The sequence below is a fragment of the Acartia tonsa genome, chromosome 4, assembly GCF_053477335.1.
Source record: "Acartia tonsa isolate MP-2025a chromosome 4, ASM5347733v1, whole genome shotgun sequence".
NCBI classification, from domain to species: domain Eukaryota; kingdom Metazoa; phylum Arthropoda; class Copepoda; order Calanoida; family Acartiidae; genus Acartia; species Acartia tonsa.
In genome coordinates, this window is record NC_137263.1 from 44,245,042 (window position 1) to 44,271,345 (window position 26,304).

General features: G+C 32.2%; 1 protein-coding gene across 2 annotated transcripts in view; it reads right to left on the bottom strand.

Annotated features, from left to right (window-relative positions):
* Positions 1 to 6,482: 6,482 nt before the first annotated feature.
* LOC145317371 (uncharacterized) overlaps positions 6,483 to 26,304 on the bottom strand; it is a 34,829-nt gene continuing 15,007 nt past the window's right edge. Inside the window, exons 4-16 of one of the 2 annotated variants that reach the window (XM_080158419.1) lie at positions 19,720 to 19,811; positions 19,370 to 19,446; positions 18,543 to 18,591; positions 18,425 to 18,466; positions 16,882 to 16,975; positions 16,281 to 16,371; positions 15,782 to 15,875; positions 15,357 to 15,424; positions 15,078 to 15,145; positions 8,854 to 8,958; positions 8,135 to 8,355; positions 7,361 to 7,483; positions 6,524 to 6,927 (exon numbers count right to left, since the gene is read on the bottom strand). In XM_080158419.1, coding sequence (XP_080014545.1) covers positions 6,855 to 6,927; positions 7,361 to 7,483; positions 8,135 to 8,355; positions 8,854 to 8,958; positions 15,078 to 15,145; positions 15,357 to 15,424; positions 15,782 to 15,875; positions 16,281 to 16,371; positions 16,882 to 16,975; positions 18,425 to 18,466; positions 18,543 to 18,591; positions 19,370 to 19,446; positions 19,720 to 19,811 — 1,197 coding nt within the window. In that variant the 3' untranslated portion in view covers positions 6,524 to 6,854. Of the gene's footprint in view, positions 6,928 to 7,360; positions 7,484 to 8,134; positions 8,356 to 8,853; positions 8,959 to 15,077; positions 15,146 to 15,356; positions 15,425 to 15,781; positions 15,876 to 16,280; positions 16,372 to 16,881; positions 16,976 to 18,424; positions 18,516 to 18,542; positions 18,592 to 19,369; positions 19,447 to 19,719; positions 19,812 to 26,304 lie in introns of both variants that reach the window. The other variant, XM_080158418.1, reaches the window with a different exon arrangement.

A 26,304-nucleotide genomic window follows, 5' to 3' on the forward strand; every position in this document is an offset into this window, starting at 1 on the left:
ACAATAATAAATAACATCCCACAGACAACCATCACTTTGATGCACCATACTTGTCTTTAAGGCCTAGCTGTGCTTTGTAATAAATTGCGCCTGTTTACGGACGAAGGCAATACTCCTACTGTCACCATTTGTTTCACCCGCAAGACATACCAGCAGTAGTTGCTATTACGCATGACGTAGGGGCACCGTGGCTCAGTGGTAACACACTGAACTACGGTGGTGAGAGTTCGAGTTCAATTCTCCGTGTGTTGACTCGAATTATTCATTCGCAATAATAATCACGCAACTTCCCCTGGTTGTGTTAGAAGGGGATTATTGGGTAAGTTTGGATACTTAATAGTCACGTACATAATATCAGTACTACCCTTATCCCAAGCTCCTCTGAGGAGAGCGTCATTTATTACGGTGACTTAAATTGGGACACCTGCCATACTCGGCAAGGGTGGGGTAATAATGAGTAGCTCTCATGAGATAGCGGGTCAAGTCATAATGTGCTTGAACATGGAGCTTGATAGCCCTAGTGGCTAGACAAAAGTGTCTCAGCCTACTCCATGACTACTTAGGCCCAAACCCTAAGATACTATGGCTAATCAATCAATCAATTACGTATGACGTAGTAAATTCCATACTCGAACCCGACACCCACCCAAAAGAAAGGACGGACGCCAAAACCGCGGACCAGCCATAACCATAAAGCGGAAAGGATTTCATGTACACAGAAAAATAGATTGGACGACGTAATTTGTTCACTCTCCACAAATGTTATAAAATATTTGTTGACTCGGTTCTCAGGGAAAAAAGGAATAGTCAATCCCTTTAAATTGAATTTTTAAAACTAAGGCTAGGCAGCCGCAAGTAGCTTAATGTACTGCCGCGGTGATATAAACTGCGAACCAAAAAAATAGGCAAATCCGAATTTTCAAAATGTCAGCTTCATTATTCATTTGGGACGAATTTACTGTAAATATAATATGTAGATGCATCTTTTTGTTACAAGTTTCCACCGTTGACTTTTTATAATTCAGCACCAATGAAGCACAAGATCTCAAAAACAGCATTTTGGGTAAAAACTGGTGAACCAAAAAGATATGCAAATCCAAAACAAATCAATGGAAAAACGATTTTTTTGCACTTTTCTTCTGTTTTAAAGATTGATTCTGATCAATTCACAATTTTTTAAGGGGTTTATGCATTAATTATTATGACATGTAGTATAAGGTAGAAATTAATGATTTTTTAAATAAGAAATATTAGAAAAAAAAGAAATTCAACCCTTATCACTTTAGAGGACAGCTGCTGACCCCCAGTCTTATGGAAGAACCTAAATACATGTTAAAGATAAAAATTACCCTGAAAAGTATACAAAAATGTTTTTTTATGTGTTAAAAAAATTCATTTTAAAATCTTGATTTTGAGGATGATGACCTTTCAGATGCTCCTATTGGTGATGATGGTGAGCCAAATGTTATCTAAGTACATGCCCATTACAACAACTTGAATATCAACCTATGTACCATTTTTTGTATTCATAGCAATCTCCAATGGAGCCTCAAGACAAGAAATATAAACATCTTCTAAAAACGACAGTATTTACCTTATGCATTGGAGTAATTAAAATTGCAATTTTTTTCTTTTTTAATACTGCTTGGCTGGAGGCTGCTATGAATACAAAAATTGGACCATAGTTCAATATATAAGTTGTCATCATAGTCATGCACTTTGATAACATTTGGCTCACCATCACTACCCATAGGAGCATCTTAAAGGCCATCATCCTCAAAATCAAGGTTTTAAAATGAATTTTTTAAACACATTAAAAATCATTTTTGTATACTTTTGGGAGTAATTATTATTTTTAATATGTATTTAGCTTCATCCATAAGACTGGAGGTCCGCAACTGTCCTCTAAAGTGATAGGGCTCGAATTTATTTTTTTCTAATATTTCTTATTTTAAAAAATCATTAATTTCTACCTCATACTACATTTCATAATAATTAATGCATAAATCCCTTTAAAAATTGTTAATTTATCAGAATCAATCTTTAAAACAGAAGAAAAGTGCAAAAAAATCGTTTTTGCATTGATTTGTTTTGGATTTGCATATCTTTTTGGTTCACCAGTTTTTACCCAAAATGCTGTTTTTAAGATCTTGTGCTTCATTGGTGCTGATTAATAAAAAATTAATGGTGGAAACTTGTAACCAAAAGATGCATCTACATTTATATTAACAGTAAAATCATTCTAAATGAATATTAAAGCTGCTATTCTGCAAATTCAGATTTGCCTTTTTTTTTGGTTCGCAGTTTAGTTGCTAAATGATTAAATTTACTCCCAAGTTGGGGTTGTCATGGTTGAAAGCACTGGAATTTTTAAAATCATGTAAATTTTTCCCAGTATGGCTTCGAAATCGATTGATATCCACTAGATTAGAACCGGTTCTCAGCCATTCTGAAAAATAATTCAAAGCATCATGTCTTTTAGACAATTTTTCATTTTAATATCAACGGAAAGCTGTCTATAATACGATGCAATAAATAACTAATACATTGAGAAATGGAAAGCTTGATAAATTTTGAGTTTAAAATTCTTTTTATTTATTTCTTTGTGATATTTCATTGTTTATTCAAATTTCAAAATTACCTAAAATATCAATCTACATTCCTATGGCAGTGTTTATTAGGATATATAAGTTGGAAGGAATTTTAATGTTAGGGGGAGATTTAAAATCTGCATCAAATTTTAAGGATTTTTTATATAATTCGTTTTGTTGTATAATTCTTTATCTAAAAGCGGAAACACAATTTAAGTTCATAAATTTTGACCAATAGGATAGGTGGATTGGAAACTACCTGCGCTCTAATTGGTTGAATGATGTGCGACACTTAAGCTTCTCCAATCAGAGCGCAGATAATTTTCAATCCACCAATCACAGATGTCAAAATTAATTAACTTAAATTGTATTTCCGCTTTTAGATAAAGAATTATACAAAAAACGAATTTTATAAAAAAAATCTTAAAATTTGATGCTGATTTCAAATCTCCCACTAACATTAAAATTCTTTCCAACTTATATATGTTGGTGTTTATCCATGTAAAATATATTTCAAATAGTTTCCAAGAAAGGATTAAGAATAATCCAAAATTTACGTTTTTGTAGCTAAAAATCAATTTGAGTCTTCAGTACTAGGAAAACATGATATAGCTAGGTTTTAGGAAGTATATAGAATTAGGGTATATCCAGGAAGGGTGGGGACATTCCACGAGTACCCAACGTTTTAGTTTTAGTTGTCTTAACAATTTAGGAGGCCTTTATTGAATTTAGATGGATTGGTTTGGTCAGTTGATTAAATCACTAATCTTAAGAAGAGGTAATTTTGTGTATCATCATTGGGAATATACATCAATTTATCGGCCATTGTCTTATTCCCTTAGATACCTGGGTATATCTATAGATTAGATGGGTGTACCAAAATGATACTCTACAGATTTTTAACAAAAGACTGTAGTACTAATATCATTGGAGTGCTGTCCGTCTGTCCAGTGTCCATGTTATAAATTTGTCAGTTATGGCCACTTTTATTCAAAACAATATAGTCGTAATCAAGGGCGTCCAAGCTTTTTAAATTTTTTTTTGCGGAGGGGTAAACATTTAAAATTTTTAGGGAGGGTAATTTTTATATCATATAGGCAAGGACGTCCAAGCTTTTTTTTGGGGGGGGGGGAGTGGGAGTAAAAATTCAAATTTGGTTGTCATCAATCTACATTTTTGTTGTACTAAATTTTAAACTAGTGATTTTTCTAGCCTTATATGTCTTTTCAAATTTTTTGTTTCATAAAAAAGCAAATTTTTTAAATTCTATGGGTCAAATTTCTTAAAATTTTTATTAAATAGAGACTAAAACTTGACCTGTATTAGTATGACCTTCCTGAAAATTGTGGAACCATTGTCAAGCAGTTTACGAGATCTTGCTGGACCTACAGACTGATCGACAAACATCTTGGTAATCAAGTATATATGATTTAAACTATTTTTTTTCATAGAAAAGAAAATCTTACGTAAAAGAATTCGCATTATCCCATATGAATTCAACCAGTAAACATACAAACACTATCCTCTATTCCAAATAGATTAGTAGATTGTATTTCCCGCGAAGACATTGCATTGTTAATCTAAGCGTTATAGACAGACAGAAGGACAACGTGAGTTGTAGAGTAAAAGCTTATTGACTAGAAGAATATCATGTCGACCTCTCCATTTTATTTTTAACGAAGAATTTTATTTACAAAGGGGTAGGATTTTTAGAAAGGGCGATTTCTTTATGAAGTGTGTAGATACCCTCCATCTAAAACAGTTCCAAGATCTTCTAGGAGAGCTATATCGGCTCTGCTGCTGGAGAGAACCTTTGCTACATCCTCTTACTTTTATATAAAGATTGCCGTCCAAAGCTTAATCAGAATTTCAACGATTTTCATATTGGTGGTGGTTCAAAATTTGTTGTGTGTATAATCGCTCCTCCTCTCCTTGGACGTCACTACAGAATTGCCAACTATATGTACCAAATAAATAAATATGTATACTGTATAGTACCAAACTCGGTCAAATTAAACAATGAAGAAACTGTCAAAAAATCTTTCTCTCTTTTAAAAGATATCTTGTTATTTTTACATAGGATTTGCTTTTCTTGTTAGCACAAAAGGATTTTTCATTCGAAATGTAAAAATAGAATTTAGAGATAAAACTTTTAAAACATTTATTTATGTAAATGTTGAAAAAAATGTAACACTCACATATAATATACCTAAGTTAGGGGCGCGAAGGGATATTGCGGGGAAGTGCATTGATGGGAAAGTGAAGGGCCATTACAGACAAAACACTTAAAGAGTCCACACTCATTGACAGGTGTCTCCACCAGTTAATACATCCAAGAGAGTGTCACTGTCAAGTTCATAAACTTCCCCCCCCCCCCTCCTTAAAATTAACTTAGATGTAAAAAAAACTATTTGCGCTTCGCGCACAAATTTGCATCTAAATTTCAAAAAGCTTTGACGTTAATTTATTGTTCCCCAAAAACTTTATGTATTATGTAGGAAATAAATCCCTATAATGCAGTTGGTATATCATATGATGTTCAGTGTATATGTACTTTTTTGTGTATGTTCCCCTAACCAAAGAAATTATTTCATCCATTAACATCTAAGCACCCTACACTGATTTTAAACCAGTAATGTCCTATTTTTTTAACCAAGGTCTTATCCCTTAAGATCCCTTGTGTGTATAAATGACAGAGTTTCTGTTTAACCGATCAACTGAAAATTGATTGCCTATTTCTTCCCTGATTTCCGAAGTTGTACAGCAGATAGAAAAGGCTATTTTCAGCTACTCCGGTCGAAGGGAAAAGCGATATACAATTTACATTCAAAATTTTATTTTTAAAATTTAGTTTTAAAAAAAAAGCTTTTTTAGTTAGTAGTAAATATTGAGATAGGACGAGGGTGCTATGTTCACAATCAGAAACTAGAATTTAGCTGACCCGTTTAACCAGCATATGTATGTATGTTGTTTGCTTGTACTTATCCATTAAAATTAGAATAAAGGATTAATTTGAAATTTTAAAATTAATGTAACAATAATGAAATATATCAGAAACACAAGTACCAAAATGAAAATAAATTTATTTTCAACTACACAACAATGCATGAATTTTGAAATTTAACTTATAGGGGGGTGTTCCTTTAATTTAGTGACTGATAAACTTTTTTTCTTTTCCTATAATATAAAGTAGTAAAGTTTTTTTGTCCATTATGATCACGCTAACCACTAATCCGATTGAGTTCATCATTATTCATTATAGATTTACATTGATACTTTTGAAATTTTATTTTATTTTAAAATGTAATTGGGGTTGTTTCTATGCCCTCCTTTCCCCATCGAATCACAAGCCCGTAATTGAAGCAGTGTCGCCATTAAAATTTATAAGGCATAATTGCAATAAGAATAAAGTCTTATAGGGTAGTATGGCACTCATGACCACTTTTATTTAATACAATAGAGTCGACATAAACCAATAAAATTGTGTGTTAACACACAGTTTTCGGTTTTAATAGTGGTTAAAACGTTTGAACACTCAACTTAATGAGTAGACCAATCAAAATTTACTAAAGTCCCGAAAGTTGTTAAGCCAAAGAAAAAGAAAATGTTATTTTATAACTTTGGGGACTAGTGTAATAAACAGCTCATAGAAATAGTAGTGAAAAATACGAAGAATCGGCCCTTACGGTGCGTTGCCACGAAAGGGACTATACCCGAAAATTTCACTAAACTGAAAGTGAACCACGAATAAATTTGTAGAAAATTATAGAAATCTTGGGTTTGTTATGATATAAAATATATTTTTTTTGCTTTAATTGTTTTTTAATCCCTATGATCATATGTACACACATATGTATTTGTTTTTGACAAATTGAAAACAGCGCAATTATGGTCACCATGGTTTAGGTTCATTATTAGAAGATTTCATTTAATAGAAAAATTATAAATTTATTAGAATGTAATAATAAAATAAAAAATTATTAACACACAAAAAAAAACATTTTTTTTATTAAAATTTATTACTACTTAAATTTCAGCAATTTGTTCAGGTTAAGTAGATCAGAATTTGTCAGCCTCAGCAAAGCTGCCAAAAAAGCCGCCATTAATCAGCCACAAAACTGCTTTTGATTAGTATGAAATTGATGGATTAAAATAAAAAGAGTTAGTTAGAGTTATAAAAGGCAGCATTAATGATGGCTTTTAGGCATTAAATGGCGGTTCTATAGAGGCTGAAATATTGAATTCTGAAGCCGTCGAACAACTTCAGTTCTTTCTTGTGAGCTTGGGGGAGCCTGTGGCCCATTCACGCTCCAGGTTCTTGCGCAACATGTAGAACCTAAACATTAAGATAAGGGATAAGACAATGTATGATAAATTGTTACACATCCTCGATTCGAATATCAGTAAAAACCACGTCATAACCAAAGACATTGAAAGTACCTACTACTACTATGTCAGATGCGACATTAATAGTAAGAGTAGGTAAAATACCTTGGTCTAAAACAGACGCAACACATTTAGAACTTACAGTCAAAGTCGTGCAATCAAAGATTTAGTTGTTTGTCCATTTCAGGGATCTGAAGGGAGAGGATAAAGGCAAATAAGTTAATGATTCACAAATTACCCCTTCTAACATTTACAATTAATGGTTAGAACGTTTGGACACTCAACACAGCCCAATGTCCCCCAGTGTCATATGACATACTAAAAAGGTGTGACTCTAAGTTGTTATCAATCGTCTGCATAGGTATATACGCTAAGGTTCTGACCTGCCAGGTACGAACTTGTCTCCAGGTTCCTGCATGTACTTCAGGAAGACGATGGGTCCAACCACCAGGGTCGCCTTCTGGTCCTTCACCAAGTCTCCGATTATCTGGTCCATCATGGCGAACCTACAACGTAAAAACAAGGATGACAACATCTATAAAAGCCAAGACTAACAATTGATAAAATAGGACAAAGTAACATTAACAAATATAGAGGGATATGATACTGCTATTAACATTGAAGAACCGATTTATGAAAAAAAAGTCGCAATATCTTAAAGATGCAGGTCCAATTTTTAGGAATACTTTGTTTCCATAATAGTATTATAAAAGCAACTTGTTTAACTGACGCTCTTCCCTCCAATGGAAAAAGGACCACATAAAAACTGCTGTGAAATTAAATAGTTAATTCTTACTTTAGGTTAGGTTAGTTTGGGTTAAGAAAGGTTTAATACAACGTTTAACTTCTTTGCAGTGATGCATTAAATGCTTAGAAAAATAGTGTTTTCACTCAAAGTGCCTATTCAGCACAGAACCCTCATCCCTTATTTTTGAAATAAAATGAAAATAAGGGGGGGGGGGGGATAATTTGGTCCTCCTATGCATATCTCACCTTGTGAGGCTAACCAGAAGTAAATTAATAAAGAAACAAAAGCTATCTTTCCCCCTTTATTTTTAAATTTTCGTTTTAAAACAAAGGTAAGGGTGAGGACTTTCTGTGCTCGAGAGAACCAAAAACCTTTTCCTTCAGGACACTAAAATCCGCGTAAAGCTTACCTAGGACTAGTGGTCTGGTATCCATCCTTCATGGTCCAGAGGAAGTACCCGCCAGGCTTCAACACGCGCAGCAACTCTGGCAGCGAGTCTGGGTAGATCTGACCGGGCGCGAACCCGTTAGACATGAGCAACACGTCATAGGCCTCGTTGTTGACGGGGATGGAGCCAAGCTTGTCGACGTGGCCGTGGATGTAGTTCTTGTAGATATTCTGTTTTTTAGCCTACAAATATTTTTCTTTAGAATGTATAAACAATTATCATAAACGTCGTCGTGTTTATTTCTTTAAAAGTCTGTTTATCATCCTATAAACTTACATGGTAACTGGACAAAGTGTCTCAAAAATCAGCCATGTGACGTCATAAAAATGAGGAATTATCCATACCAACGTGTGGACCTTAGAAATCTACCTTTCTTTTTCAAACTTATTTAAAACCCTGTCTCATATACCAAGGCTTGGCAGTGTGCGTCAGCTCCTGTAAGCCTCAGGGAATTCAACCTTTATTATCTTACAACTCAGCTCGAAGTCTAACCTAACCAAAATTTCGCAATCCGTCATTTAAAAAAAATATTCAAAGCATCCAAATGTGTTTGAATTGAAGGCTTCTTCACGGCTGCCGAGCCCTGATTAATACTATCCCTTCGGGCTCACAATGCACCTTACTTGTGATTCGTGAAAATTATCAACTTTGCTTTAATGCAAAAAATGAAAAAAATGTACCTGTTTCAGCATACCCAAGCTGGAGTCTAAACTGTCGATATTCTCGAACCCATGTTTCGTAACTTCAGCACCCAGGAGACCCGTGCCGGCAGCCACATCCAGAATCTTATAATAATCTGTATTATAAACAGTTTTCCGCGGATATAAAGATGTACAATTATAAGATTCACTGAATTATCATTTTTATTTATTGTGCTTGTGCGAGGCCTATAACAGCGTTGCTTTAACCCTGCTTGGCTACCTAGTTCCCAAAATAACATTACCGTACATATAATAAAAACAAGCAAATGAAAATATACACCGGCCTCTCCCCCGTTATCTTTTATTTTAAAAATAGGGGGGGAGCTCTGTTCTCAACAAGGTCATTTGAGGAAAAACACCTGGGTTCTTTACATCACCTACTGTGGCGAACCATCTAGAGGCTAAGGACCAAACCATCGTTATATGTAGAAATAGATTCTTTAAAATTTTAGATTATTCTAAAACTAAACAATATATTCTAGTATATAAAATAAAATTGTATAATATTAAAGTATGTTAACTCAAACTGAATAATATCACGACATCTTATAATATATTCTATCCCTTCAAAACTGCCAGGACAAGAAATTATTTGTTATTTCACATACCTCCTCATTTAAAGCTGGAATTTTTTAGTAACCTTTTTCCGTTTCATAGGCTTGCAAACTGTTTTAGAAGACAGAAACTTTCTTATGTCTCTGTTTTAATAGCTCATGCTAATCTTCCACAAGGGTCGGTCCGTCCATCCATCTGAATAACTTTTAAAACAGATTTTCTTGAACGTTGTAAAAGATAGGGATCTAATTTTTTCTAGTGTAAATTTTTTTAACCATAGTGCATATTTGACCATTTATTAATATTTGCAGCCAGACTGCTTCTTCCCTGCTTTAGTCCTTTTTATATTCGTTTTTTTTTGTATTTTTGTGTGATTTTCCTGAAATATCCCCGCCCTCCCATAGAGGCTAGGGGAGGGCGGCTAGGGGAAGCAACTATAGTTATTATATTCTAACAATAAGTTTTTAAGTAGGTCAATGAAGGGATGTAATATTTAGTATAGGGATGGAAAACCAAATTCCCTGTACTGTAATACGTTTAAAGTAAAGTTTGCGATGCTATTTGCAGAATTTATGTTGTTAAATATTGTATTTTATACAAGAACAAACTTATTCATACCATTCTTTTCACCAACAAAGAAAGAGGAAGTTTGTTTGTCCAAGTAATGGATATAATTATTGAATAAGAGGATATTGTGATAGACTTTTGCAAACTCTAATAAATTTTTTTCCCAGCTGGCTAACATATTGATACCTACCTCCCCCCTCCCCTTATTTCTTATTTGTCACAGATATAGAATCTCAACGACAAAGATTTTTTTATCCAATCTTGACAAGTGAGGTATTTTTGGAAAGATGAATATATATAGAAAACGCCTATGAAAATTAGAAAATCCGCAGAAATCATATTTGCAAGTTATTTGCAAAAATCTGCAATGCTAATTTGCAAAATTAATTTCATGCCTTAAATGACTTATTTAGAAAAAATCTTTTTATGAAATGTGTTTATTTATAAGTTTAGAACATACTTAGGGCAAGAAAAATTTCTTTAGTGTTACTTTTTTCACCTTATATATGAAAAAAGCAGTTTCTCACATTTTATGATAAAAAAAGGTATAGAAACAATAAATATGATTTTTTCTTGATGTAAACACAATAATTGGCATAAAATCTATCATCCTAAATGTAAAAATCAGATATAGAATCCTTTTTAGAGCTAATATAGTGCAAAAAGTAACCAAGACATTTTTGCAAAGTATGAAAATCTGAAGAAAATAGTTCTTTTTGCTTTTGATATACATATCAGATAAATGTATATAAAATTAGTGATTAAAAACTATAAAACATGTTATAAGTTTCTTCAACACTGTCATTGATTAAATTGCACTTTTAGGTTTAAGAATTACTGAAGTAGTGCATAAAAACTCTTTTAATGATGTAATTAAACAAAATAAATGCCAAAAAACCAACTACAAAATGGTCTACTGCATTATAAAAAACGCCTAATTGTTGATTTGAATTTATTTTGTTTAATAACTTAATAAAAAGAGTTTTTATGTGCTGCTTTGGTAATAAGTAAACCTAAAAGTGCATTTTAATTAATGATGGGGTTGAAAAAGTTATAACTTGTTTTATAGTTTTTGATCACTAATTTTATATACATTTATCTGATATGTATATCAAAATCAAAAAGAACTATTTTCTTCAGATTTTCATACTTTGCAAAAATGTCTTGGTTACTTTTTGCACTATTTTTGCTCTAAAAAGGATTCTATATCTGATTTTTACATTTAGGATGATAGATTTTATGCCAATTATTGTGTTTACATCAAGAAAAAACATATTTTTTGTTCCTGTACCTTTTTTTATCATAAAATGTGAGAAACTGCTTTTTTCATATATAAGGTGAAAAAAGTAACACTAAAGAATTTTTTTTTGCCTTAAGTATGTTCTAAACTTATAGATAAACACATTTCATAAAAAGATTTCTTTTTAAATGAGTCATTTAAGGCATGAAATTAATTTTGCAAATTAATATTGCAGATTTTTGCAAATAACTTGCAAATATGATTTCTGCGGATTTTCTAATTTTCATAGGCGTTTTCTATATATATTCCTCTTTCCAAAAACACCTCACTTGTCAAGATTGGATAAAAAAATCTTTGTCGTCGAGATTCCATAACTGTGAATTGTGAGAGAGCTAAAAATGGATTTAGAATTTTAAGATTAAAATAGATAGAAATTACTGCATCCGTTTATTTAAAAATAAATCTAAGAAGTGCTTTGCTTCTCTCAAATAAGAATTAAATTCTTCCCTCGTTTACTTAAAGATAGATAGACAAAGTGATATATAGATAGTAGATAAATGGATAGATAAATAGATGGAAAGAATTATTTATATATGAGATATGAGAGGAGGGTTAATAAGGCGGGTGGAAGGATGAATTAATTAAAGAATTAATTCATTGATTGGTTTAATCGATAAAAAGATAGATAGATATATATATAGGCAAATAGATAGAAAGATACTTTTATAGACACATAGATAAATGCACAAATATATGTAAATAGAGAAATTTATAAACTGAGAGATGATTTTTAGGATAGATGGATTGATACAAGATAAATATAATAACGACTAGATTAAGATAGATAGATTAATAGCTGGATAGATAGAAAGAAATACAAAGATTAAAATAGATGGATAGATAGATAATATTGGAAACAAAGAATCTCAACTTAGGAAAACACTTTAACAAATTTATCTTGTGCTATTTCAAACAAAGGGAAATTTATTCTACAAAACAGAATAAGTCACTTTTTCATACGCGTTATCATCCTATAAATTAATTAGTAATTAAGAAAAAAATTGGATATGCAACAACTTATTTCGAACATATTTAAAAAAAAAACATATTTTGATGCTGCGAACCATATTTTTATGGGTTATCCATAACGCTTTCTTTTCAATTTTTTAATCAATTTTTTGTTGGGGGGGGGGGGGGGGTGTTGGGGGTGTCCCACCCCCCAAGAAAATAATTTCAAACCACCACAGGACCAGTAGGTATATTCCCTGAAGAGTAGAGCCCATTCAGTTCAGCGGTTACCGAGATCTTAAGCTTCAGACGGACAGACAGACATCGTTAACCTTTGTATTATAGATAGCAGCTTCGCCCCAGGGCCAGTGTTTGGCGTAAAACAATATTCCTTACTACTTTAACTAACATCATCATTTGTTTTTTATAAGGTCATTTTTAAGAAGATAACAATTTTGAATTTAAAAAAATAACAAACTAGAGTATCAAATTCAATATTTCATTAAGGGTTTTATCAAATTAGTCCTCGTATATAATAATACATATAATACAACTTCGCTTTTATGGATGTTGAAATCTTCTATTGATTATATATACCCCTTACCAGTTTAATCAAATGCATTGTTTATGTCTAGTTAGCCAAACTTTCAAACTTTAGAACAAAATATAATTTAGAGTAGCTATTAACAAAAGTAATTCAATTAATCTCTTTAGTATTTTTTTTCCAAGGGCCATTTCTTTTCGGGAAGGTGACGAACACCCCCTGGCAAATAGCATAAAACTTTTCTAGACCAAACACAATTCTTTTATGGAAAATATAGTACCATCTGAACAGCCGTTTACAAGAACTTTAAGGACACACAAATACAAAAAAAATTTAGTACTACTGGAGCTGCCACCACTAATTTCAAATATTTTTTCTTTAAATTGGGGGGTTGGGGGTGTCATACCCCCCAAGAAAATAGCCTAAAACCACCACAAAACCAGTAGGTATATTCCCTGAAGAATAGAATCCGATCGGTTCAGTGGTTACCGAGATCTTAAGGGACGGTTAGACAGACAGATAAGAAAATCGACGGTAAATTCATTTACGTCCCTAATGATGTTAAAGAATTACACCCTCTGAAGATTCTAATTATTGGTTAAAAGTTTAGGCACTTCAAGTCTGGAACAATCCAATCAAAATTCAATAAAGTAAAGTCAATAAAGGTTTTAGAGCCAATGAATAAGAAAAACTTTGGGTAGCAGTATAATTTATAGCCCAATGAACCCACCCTCACTGATTTTTATCACTCTATATTAATCTCTAATATACTGCAAACCAAATCTTAGTTAATTAAGGTTATGCAAGTTAATACTGTATATAATCTATACTTTATGTATATAAGCTTAAGATACAATAAATGCTTGGTTTATCATAATCCTATGTAAACTGTTTCTTTATTATCAACCCTTTGAAGAATCTACTTCTTATTTATCTACTAGAGTTGCTAGTTCTGATATAAAGTGCTCATCAAATTTTAAATAAAATTGAAAAAGCTTCACTGAAAAGCACAAACCTTGTATTATTTATTTCTACGACCAAAGACTTGTTTAAGACATTTCCTATAGAAAACCTTGAAATTAAATTCTATATCCAAAATTAGCTAAAATGCCAAAAATAGAAACAATATCACATAGCCATAGGTTTTTTAATGATAAGGTAAAGATTTTGAGATGATTTGTGCATTGAGCTAGAAGGAATATTGTAGATAGATTTACATTCTTCATTTCAACAAAACAACCTTTTTCCAAACCCTGCTTAAAAAAGATAAATGAAAATTATAAAGAAAAATGAAATATACTTGTTTCATAATTATCTATTTTAAACTTTATTGTCTAGTAGTGACTGGGTTTAAGTGATCTTGGTCTGCTAGAATTATAAATAGATTGCTGCATTCATGAGCATTCTCCTCAGAAGCTAAAAAAAGAGGCTAAAATAAGAAAAGTTGCGTTAGTTCTTCCCCCAAATAGCAAAACAATATTTTTTTATATTCCTACTTTTAAGAGCTGAAGTTTAGGGTGGGGGGTGGGAGTAATGGAGAAAAATTAATTCTAGAAGGAAACTACCAAATATTCGTTTACTGTTGATAATTTGGTTAATTTGAAACTTTAATAGAGACAGAACCAATAATTAATATTACAAACTTTGATCAATCTTGTCATTACAAACTTTAAACACAAACAAGGGGCTGGCCTCATGGGGGGGGGGATATTACAAGGAATCTAGACACCACCTGATGAAAATAAGGGGGGTCTAGTTACCATCGAACTAGATATTTCAACTTTTCAAGGTTGGATTATACACATCTTAATTTAGCATTCTGTTTGCAATATATCTTATCAATATTAAACCATCTACATTATATACATAACTAGACATTTATAACACATTCTCCATGAATTTAAATTTAATGGGGAGGGTTACTTACTCTTAGTACAGATGCAAAAAGACAAATAAATGGATAGATAGAGAGAAAGTGTATCTGAATGTTATGGTTATTGTCAAGCTCTTGGACAAGCTTCAGGTATATAGCTAGTTAATAAGATAGACAGATAGGTAATTAGATAGATAGATAGAAAGTATACCTTGATGTTATGGGTAAGGTCTAGCTCTTGGACAAGCTTCAGGAATATAGCTAGTTAATAAGATAGACAGATAGATAATTAGATAGAAAGATAGAAAGTATACCTGGATGTTATGGGTAAGGTCAAGCTCTTTGAATAGCTTCAGGAATATAGCTAGTTGATAAGATAGACAGATATATGATTAGATAGATAGATAGAAATATACCTGGATGTTATGGGTAAGGTCAAGCTCTTTGACAAGCTTCAGGAAGGCCTCTACACATTTGATATGACCTAAACAAAAACATTATTGTAGAAATGGACTCGAAGATTTTAATGAAAAAATAATTATCCTACCAATCTTTGTTTAATGGAAGAACTTATGTTTAAATCTCTGTTTTTTGTAAGAACAATGAGAAGTCAAGAACTTCAAAACAAATGATGTTTAATTAAGTAAATTTTTAGAGTAACACAGCAACTCTACAACTTATTATGTCTGTTGTACCTGTATAATGACCAATGACAACAAGGTCCTCTTCATACTTCTCACTCCAGGAGTCATAGAACTTCACCCTAACAAATTAATATGTAATTGAAGCATATTGTGTGCTCATTAAGATATCGAAAACGATATCACTCCACAATTTTATGGGAAGTTTTAGTCCTTGGCATACATTATTATGAAAAGTCTCATGTTATCCTTATATAAAAGTAATAAGATCTGTCTGTCTGTGTACCGAATAATAATATATCCATCCGCTGAACCGCTATGGTTCTCCTTTACAGTGTACCTTCGCAAAGGTCCTCGAAAGGTTTATAAATTAGTGTTTTTTTCGGCATTTATTTGTATAATACCTCGCTGTAATTAACAGGAATAAAAACAGCACAATTTTTGACAGGAGATAACAAAAGATTTTCAATAGTGTTTACCTGGTGGCGTAGTCGACAGTATCGACAAGGATGTCAGTGACGGCCTCCTCAAGGGCTTTCGACACAGGTTTGTTCAGGTAGGAAGCTAGCTCTCCTGAATATACAAATCAATTAGAAAAATGCTACTTCTGACCAACAATATCCCCCCTTATTTATATTATAATAATAAAAGGATGAATAAGAGGGGGGTGGGTGGGTAGGTTAGGTTATATTGCTTACGCTCGATGGGTTAGGGCACCCTTAAGGCGTTAGTCATAAAGAAACAAACTGCAAGGCACTATTTTACATTGCTTACCATTACAGGCATCCAGAACAGTAATCTCCAAAAAGTTTGTCTGTTTTTTGAAATCCACTAAAATTTATTTATTATTGCACATATGACAAAATATCATACCAGTGATAATGTCCAGGAACCTACCTGGAACCTGGAAATCCTGATTACCAGGAAGAGACCTAACAATTTTCAGAAACCTATCTCGAACCTGGAAATCCTGATTACCTGGAAGAGACCTAACAATGTAGAAGTCTCCAACAGGAAGAGAGCCGGAGTCAACAAATCTCTCCTTCTTAATCACCTCACATTTTCCCTCCTAAAATAGAATAAACTAGAATGATAACATCCAAAGGTAGCAAAGCACAAAAAGTTATGGATGACAAACGTAATAAGTCAGTTATAAAGTAAGTGTACACTGTGCACCTGTACAGTAACATAAGAATTATACATTTATAACTAAAAATAAAAAATTCACGAAAGTTTTTTGCATAAAATAAGTATTTGTCTGTTGAGCATGAACGACCTTCTGACTTATTAAGTAAATCATATTCTTTGAAAAAAACCTACACAAAAAGTTTAGCCGATTTTTACAGATGGACGGACGGAAAGATAATTCGAATTATAGAGTAGTTTCGCAACTAAAAACACCAAATTGATTAAAGAAAGTAAGAGTAATGTGTAAACATTTTACTTAGATATTAAGGAATCTTCAAGCCAAATTAATGATTTGAACATACCTAAATTTACGATCATAGCTATCCCGACTGACTGATGTATGGATGGACCAACCATAATGTAGAAAGCTTCGCTATTAACAAGTAAAAACCTTTTCAAAGCAAGACAGGTTGACATCAAATAGTCCGACATCCACAGAAGTAGAGTACATGGTGAAGAACAGATGTCCTCCTGGCTTCAGGATCCTGTGGAAATAAAACAATAATTAGTAGCTCAGCTACTCTTTAACTTAGGCAAGTCCGTACGTAAAGCCTTCCGTCTTTATTTCAAAGTTACGTATTTTCTCTATTAGTATTTAAAGTTTTTTAATCTACACTATTTTCTTAATTTTACAAACGTAATGTTTTTTTTAGTAGCGAAGCTACTCTATAATTCACTTTGTCCGTCCGTCAGTCCGTCAGTCAGTCCGTAACGCTATGGGGGAAATGGGATTTACTCAGCTCCTATAAAAGATAGAATGCTGAAATTTTTTGACAACATTCCCATCATTAAGGAGCACAATTGACTATAAAACATCATTGGCGTTCGGACCGATTTTTAGCAGGTTTTAGGATATTTTTATATTTTTCACATTTTTCTCCATATCTTCAGTGTTTATGGTCCGATTTTCAAAATTTTTTCAGTTACAGATATCAAAATTAAATTTCCCGTCGTTTAAAGGAACAACCATGAAGGCCAGACTGCCTTTTTAGCAGGTTTTAGGCTATTTTTATTTTTTTTCACATTTTTCTCCATATCTTCAGTGTTTATGGTCCGATTTTCAAAAATTTTTCAGTTATAGATATCAAAATTAAATTTCCTGTCTTTTAAAGAAAACAATCATGACGGCCAGACTGCCTTTTTAGCAGGTTTTAGGCTGTTTTTTATATATTTAACATATTTCTCCATATCTTCAGTGTTTATAGTCCGATTTTCAAAATTTTTCAGTTATAGATATCAAAATTAAATTTCCCGTCTTTTAAACAAAATAACCATGACGGCCAGACTGCCTTTTTGGCAGGTTTTAGGCTATTTTTATATATTTAACACTTTTTTCCATATCTTCAGTGTATATGGTCCGATTTTCCAAATTTTTAAGTTAAGGATTTAAAAATTAAATTTTTTGTCGTTTTAATAAAGCAACCATGACGGCAAGACTGCCTTTTATCAGGTTTTTGGCTATTTTTATATGTTTTACATAGTTCCCCATATCTTTGTTTATTTTGATGCAATTTTCAAACTTTTAAATAATTTTTCCCATTGTTATGAGCATCTTTAATATAATTTACTTTGACCATCGTCATCATGCAAAATAAAACAAGGTTTCATTTCTATTTTATCCAATAAATTTATTCTTGATTTTAGTAAAAACCTTTTAAATCTACCTGTACGTATTCCCATCGACGATTTTTTGTGCTTCGCTACTTATGGATGTTGTCATCCTTGTTTTAAATAACAAAATCAGCTAACCTAATGTTAATTCGAGGATTAAAACCATCAAAAAATGGCCTTAATCTTAGGTTAGCTGCAAGTTTATTTGGGTTTTTGCTTCTAGGGGTTTGGTTTAGGGCAAGATTAAAAACTTAATTATTTGGAATGTATTATATTTAAATAAAATAATATAAAGAAAATGAACAAAATGTAAAAACAATTACCTAAGAAGTTCAGTAATGTTGGTTGGGTTGATAGTATGGGATGAGATACCACAGGATGTCACAATAACATCATAAGTATCCTCACGCAACCCTGCAAAATATATTGATAGTATGGGAGGAGATACCACAGGATGTCACAATAACATCATAAGTATCTTCACGTAGACCTGCAAAATATATTGATAGTATGGAATGAGATACCACAGTATGTCACAATAACATCATAAGTATCCTCACGCAACTCTGCAAAATATATTGATAGTATGGGAGGAGATACCACAGGATGTCACAATAATATCATAAGTATCTTCACGCAACCCTACAAAATATATTGATAGTATGGGATGAGATACCACAGTATGTCACAATAACATCAGAAGTATCCTCACGCACCCCTGCAAAATATATTGATAGTATGGGATGAGATACCACAGGATGTCACAATAACATCAGAAGTATCCTCACGCACCCCTGCAAAATATATTGATAGTATGGGATGAGATACCACAGGATGTCACAATAACATCATAAGTATCTTGACGTAAACCTGCAAATATTTTAAATTAATCTATCTAATAAAATATAAAATAATATAATGGGATAAGATACTAAATAATTGTTTTTCGCAGAGGACATAAATATCAATTTGTGTTCTGAAGAGTTTTGTCCAGCTAGTCCCCGGTAGATGGTGTTCTTGTGTAACCCCAAGGCAATCAGCTGATTCAGATGTATCTATCTATCAATATTTCTACCTGTAGAGTCCCTGGCAGATGGTGTTCCTGTACAACCTCTCGGCACTCAGATGATTCAGATGAATCTATCTATCTATCAATGTTTCTTACCTGTAGAGTTTAGTCCAGCTAGTCCCCGGCAGATGGTGTTTCTTTACAACCTCAAGGCACTCAGCTGATTCAGATGTATCTATCTATCTATCAATATTTGAACCTGTAGAGTTTAGTCCAGTAAGTCCCCGGCAGATGGTGTTCCTGTACAACCTCAAGGCACTCAGCTGGTTCAAAGCTCTGGTTTGTCATTAATGTTGATGAAAATTATTAATTGAATAGTAGTGAAGATACTCTATGTACTCACCTGGTCGTCCCTACATTCTTAAGTATATATGATTAGAAATACATGAAAGTTTCATAAAGAAGACTCTAACATAGGAGAATCTTATCTAATACGAACTATTTTGTTCGTCCATCTACTCGACTTTCCTTAGTTTTACTTTTAAGAACCTATAATCCTGGTTTTAAAAGATTTATCTATCAAATTGTCAGTGTTTTCAATGGACATTCCTGAGATCTTCATCCATGGCATCAATGTTGGTAAATCCATGAGTCTGCAGGCTGGCAGATAATACTCCAGTTCCTGCTCCAACATCCAGGATCTAGAATAATTCAGTTTTTAATTTTGACTATATGCGACTGGAGGCTGGCAGATTCTACAATACAAACCTTATTTTAAAATAGATTAAATTCAACTTAAAACAAGGATGACAACATCCAGAAAAGCGATGCTCTGAAACGGTAGGACAAACGAACATTAACACTAGTAGAGTATCAGAACTGAATAATCATAATATAGATGTATAAAATCGAAACAAATTGTAAGTAAATTTGTTGAATAACTGCTTAAATACAGGATATTGTTTAAGGACATACTTACATTTTTAGGACTTTATTATAGAGATGCTTCGCTTATAACATTGTACTTTGTTGTCCTAGGAGTCAGTATTCCAAAAATCAGATAAATCGGATAATTTTAACATAAAAAATTATCCGATTTATCATACAGGAATCACCATGAAAAGTTTGGAATCGATAGGGCAATTCTAACCTGTTTAAATTAACGAAAAGAGCTAACTGTCTGTAACGTACGTACGGACGGACCGACCCTAATTATATAAAAGCTTCGCTTTTAAAAACACCTATAGATAGTTTTATATTATAAGGGAAAAAATATGAAATATTAATACGAAGTTACTGAATTTGAAAGTTTATTCTTTTTGAACCAATCTCTTTTTCCCTGATTCTCAGAAATATTTTTTTTTGCAAAAACCAAGGAGGGAGGGGACATTGGGCTGTTTATTAAACTAGTCCCAAAAGTAATATAATAACGTTTTCGTATTCGTTGACTTAACAACCTTGGGGACTTTTATTGATTTTTGATTTGTTGGTTCATTTAGTTGAGTTTACAAACGTTTCAACCACTAATTGTAATCTACAGAAGAGGTAATTTTGTGTATTATCATTAGGGATGTACATCAATTTATCGGCTATTGTCTTATCCATTTAGATCCCTGGCAAAAACTCTGTTGTTACATGCACTAAATGAATGATATTTACTATTCATGTATACAAAAAATATAAGAAGGAACTTGTTTTGTAATTAAAACTACTCCACAAAACAAATGCGTGATACTTATTTTGGAAGATTTTTCTTCTTCACATTTAATTGTTTTATGTTTAGAATTTTTGATTACTTGGTCAGACTTCTAAAGTGCGCTGTTTTCTATGTAGGTATTAAGAGATATAAGTTTTCCGGAATTGTAATGTAGGGAGTAGATTTGAAATCTGCATCAAATTTTAAGGATTTTTTATAAAATTCGTTTTTTGTAAAATTCTTTATCTAAAAGCGAAAATACATTTTAAGTTAATTAATTTTGACCAATAGGATAGGTGGATTTTAAACTACCTGCGCTCTAATTGGTTGAATGATGTACGACATCCAATCAGAGCGCAGATTTTTTAAATCCACCAATCACAGATGCCAAAATTAATTAACTTAATTTGTATTTCCGCTTTTAGATAAAGAATTATACAAAAAACGAATTTTATAAAAAATCCTTAAAATTTGATGCAGATTTCAAATCTACTCCCTACATTACAATTCCGGAAAACTTATATCTCTTAGTAGGTATATCCAGTAAATTCTTGTCAAATCAGTTCACATGACGAAGCTCAATCTGTAAAACTTTTGATTCCTGTGACGTCACAAAAATGATGGATTCTCCATCTATTTTTTAGGGGTTTTCTTTCCTCTATCTTCTCTCATCTCCCTCATTTTTATGACGTCACCGGAATCAAAAGTGGTACAAAAGTTGTGCAGATTGGGCTTCGTCAGTTCACATTTTTAACTAATAGTCCAAAATAGGTTATTTTGTGGGCTGACGAGCCTCTATATTGCCTAAATAAATATCATCCTAAAAAAAGAAGTTTTCTATCTAAATAAAATAGAAAATCCATATTGATCTAAACTTTACCCTCTCCTGGTCATTATCACTTAAAGTAACGATCGAATCAAGGGCTCGGCAACTGCGTCTAAGCCTGAAATTTAAACCCGCTTGTGTGCATAAAAAAATACTTGTAAAAAGATTGTCTGTTTAGGTTTTGATATCCCACTGATTTTCAAAGTTATAATATGATGATTTCAACGAGGCTTACACGCGGCTTACTCGCAGCTGCCGAGCCCTGTGCGAATCTTCTAGAATATTATGATTTACAGCCTATTCTTCATTTGTATATGTATAATTGCATAATTTGTTGTCTGTTAATTAATTCAGAAAATATTTTTCTCATAGTAAATTAAAACAAGAATAACACACTTAATATTAAGAAGCGCAGTTCAATTTTACACTGTACTCCCTCCTTGGATGAAAAATTTTACCGGTCCCCAAAGATTTATAACACTATCTCCTATTCGTTGTTTCAAAAGCTTAAGAAACTTTGGGTATAGTGCTTTTCGTGGCAACGCTCCTTAAGGGGCGATTCTTCATATTTTTCACAGTAGCTATTCATCATTTCTAGCCCCTGCGGGGGGCTCTAATTATGCGAGGCCAACTGCTTAATCCTGCGAGCAATCACCTAAACCAATATAGCCTAACCTAACCTAAAATAACCTATTAAAAGCCATTTTAAAATACAACGAACCGCCCCTTAAGGTGCGTTGCCACGAAAGGGACTATACCCGAAACTTTTATTAAATTTTTACAAATGGTTTACTAGAAGATAAGCAGCAAAAAGATTTCAAAACAAAATATCAAATTAACATTTGGTATTTTTTGATATTTTATTATTTATGTATAATCTACGAAGGGTAAGTTTATTTATAATAATTGGTATAATTTAGAAGCTTGGAAGAAACCTAATTCTAAAAGAATTCTTTAATTAGAACCATATTAACTAATCAGCCTTTTAAAGAAGAGATTTTTTGTACAGTTTGCTCAAAAAAAATCATCGTTTGTTCGTCTGTTACTTGTACATAGATCCAAGGTACAATGGAGTTCTATGATTTAAATTGAAAGCTCATTTTGGTCCTTGTTTTGGTAAAACCGTTATTCGGTCTGTTATTCTGTTATGTTCTATGCTGCTATACAAGACAGACGACTGATTTCTTGTCTAAATATCCATCACTAAAGAGAATATTTTATAGTATAAAACAATCCATAGCAGACTGCCTTAAAGTGATTTTTGTTTCCCCCTTTCTCTTAATTTGTGACTTAAATATTTTCCTTACAAGTTCCTTTGTTGTTATTTGTGTTAAGACTATTTTGATCCCGATTATTCTTGATGATTATAATTAAAACATTAATTACTTAATTATGTATACAGAATGGTCACTTACCATTCTTATTCATTTGTTTATTTTTCTTTTTTATTATCAAAAGAGAAGTTTTTCTACATTTAGGTTTTGTATGTCTGTTCTTAAAGGATTACTAGGCATGTAAAAATCATTCTATCAATTTTAAAACCTTGCATTCAGATTTTGCTATTAACTAATTTATGAAATAGTGACTCATAGGACACTTAAGCACAATGCAATATTGTTAAAGAAATAAATTTTTAAATACAGAATACTCGGAGGTAGAATTGTTTTTATTCATATACCATTTCCCTGTGCTTAATATTTGTAATGTTGTAAATGTTACATGTGTAAACAAAGACATTCAAGTTGTATTTTTATTTGAAGGGTGAATATTACACCCCTCCACCCTCATTGGAGGGCTTTTATATCATAGTATAAAGAAGTAAGCTTTTTTTTTGTCTAAACCGATACAGTTCTCCTCTATAGTGATACTTCTTATAGGTACAGAGAAGGATATTAACTGTTTTGGCGGAGGGTAGGTATCTTTACCCTCCCAATAAAAGATGACCCCAAAAAATCTATTGTTAAATTTTCTTTTTAAACTCAAATTGAAAATTGGGTCGTGGGGGTGACTTTTCCCCCTCTTACCCTATGTCCTCCTAGAGGCTTCTAGGTTCGTAGCCGCTAGTAAACATAAAAAGCAAGGAGGGAAAAAGAAGGCAGTTTTAATAATTAACTACCAATCTCTTAGTTGAAAGGTTTTTTGCTACCAAAGTCAGAAGTTTAATCAAATATTGAAAGAAAAATTTCCCGTCCATTGTGACATACTGCATCCCTGATAAAAAGTAAAAAGGTTTGTTTATGTAGTTTACAATGTAGTTAATTCAGGCACCAGGGAATGGTAGAACAATTTTGATTAGTTTGTTGTTTGCTTGATAACAAAATACTAAAAATATTGGTTTGGTATTATCCTCTTAGAAATTTGTTTTTCAATATTGAAAAAGAGTGGTAGCACAGTGGGATCTTTTGCCAAAAAACGGGACATTAAGAGTAGACAAAAGTAAACTTCAATAAATAAGCTTGTATTTGAAGAAATGATGTATTTTTTTTTTGCTTTAGCCAGGAAATAACTTAAATTTTGCCTCTGTTAACTTCTAATGTGCATTTAGTAAGTACGTCTGGCGGTTTTGGAGGAGCGAAGCTACCCTATTTTTAAAAAATCTATAAACCTTAATAACTTTAGTTACGATTTGAATATTTTAACAAAATAAACGTCTATGTAAATATTTCTTCAATGCAAACAATGTTTGTGAACATGAATATAGCGTCAGGTGCACCCAGTTCGAGTCCCGGAATTTTTAGGTAGGTCCAGTATAAGTAAAATAGAACACTTTTAAGGCATGTTTTCTAATGTTTTTTTTACAGATATAAACAACAATAACATAATTTTCAAAACACTTTTGATTTTGTGTTAATACCTTTATTCTAAGTCTAGCTATCTTCATTTAAAGTTTGTATAAGAATATAAACAAAATTGCTTATATTATATTCTCTCTCAAACGTATATTTCCCTCTCTCTCTCAGACGCATATATAATGTTTTTGCAATATTATAATTAATTTCCAAATTTGAATTTCTGCTGGACCAAAACCAGTTAGAAATACAAATTTTTTCAGAACACATGAAATTTAGCAAATTTAATTGCTAAAATAAAAGTATTTATAAGTCATCTTTTTTTAAGGACTCCTTTATCCCTTAAATGTCCATTAAAACCGCGAGAACGGCAAAAATCGTTAAAAATCACGCCAACGGCGCCAAATAACGGCGTTACGGTTGGCCGGAGGCAAATAATGCATAAGTAAAGAAAGTTCCGCCTTAAAAAAATAGAAAACATTGCAGAGATGACTTTGGGCTCTAAAATGACTCCTTCCCCCTCTAACGAGGGAAAATTTCAAATTAACAAGAACGAAATTGTTCAAACCATGCAATGTAAAATGCTCAATTACTCAAAAACGGCCGGGAGGCCCCAGGTTATGAAAACTGTTTTATACACAATGCATGTTGCATATTAATATTATTATTGCAAAACCCGGGGCCTCCTGGCCGTTTTTGGGTAAAATGGAGAAAACTGATTTTTGGGGGTTAAAAATCTTAATATTTTTGGTGAAATTTTCTCACAAAATGTCAATTTACACCACCAAAAAAATATTTTTTTAAAATTTTTCTTTAATTAGACATTGGTACAGGTATCTGAAAAGTACCTCAATCAAAAATTATTTGCATAAGCTGAACATAAATGTATTTTTTGTTGCTTTGAAAAAATTGTGTAAATAAATCTGGAAAATCATCAAAACTGAAAATAAATTTTCCACTACCTTTTATAAAAATGGCATAAATCCGCCAAAAATTAATATTTTTTAAAAATTTCTTTTCTAGTTGTCTACTTACAGCCATTATTAATTCCTAGGATAGATAAAAGTCAATTTTAAATTTTTTGGATGTCCCACTGGATCCCACTGTGGGTAGAAGTAGACCTTCCCTTAAAAAATAAGGTAGGTGTGCAAATTGTTCACATTGAATTTCTTTCAGTGAAATATCATCTATATACAATTTAAAAGATTTAAGGAAAATAATCTTATGTAATCTCTTTTTTTTATACCAACAAACTTTATTTATTTTATTGTTCACAATTGCTCACAATATAACCATTATTTTGATTTATACAATGAGCCTGTATCACTTAAAAGTCTAAAGGCATAATTTTTACCACAAAGATGTACTTTTTTACTTTACTTTTCTTCTAAAATTTTGTATTATTCATTAGCGAGTAAATCTTTTTATATTTGTACTTTATTCTTTTTAATTGCGTTCTTTGATAAAACTCTTAGATTAATTTACAATATGGACCTGCTTAATGAATATAATAACAATGGATAAAACTTGAATACCTTTCCTAGAATAGATGAAAAAAAGAAGGTTTCCAGACTGTAGGGAATATTGAATGTCCCAAACTCTAAGGGCTTTTTAAAGTTTTCCTTATGAGCACTGAAACCCTTCTTGCTATTTTTGAAATAAATTGAAAAATGGGAACTAAATTTCTTTTCTATGCCAATCCCTGCGGGGGTCATAACTTTGCAGGGCTTTTACCTGCGGTACCTTAACCCAACGAGGCTACCATGTTCCTAATATAACTATATGCCTATTGACCAAAAGTAAGAAACAAGCAACTAGGCACTTTTTACCACTTTTTTTGCTCACACAAATATTTGTTTCCGAAGGGATCTATATAGTAGAGC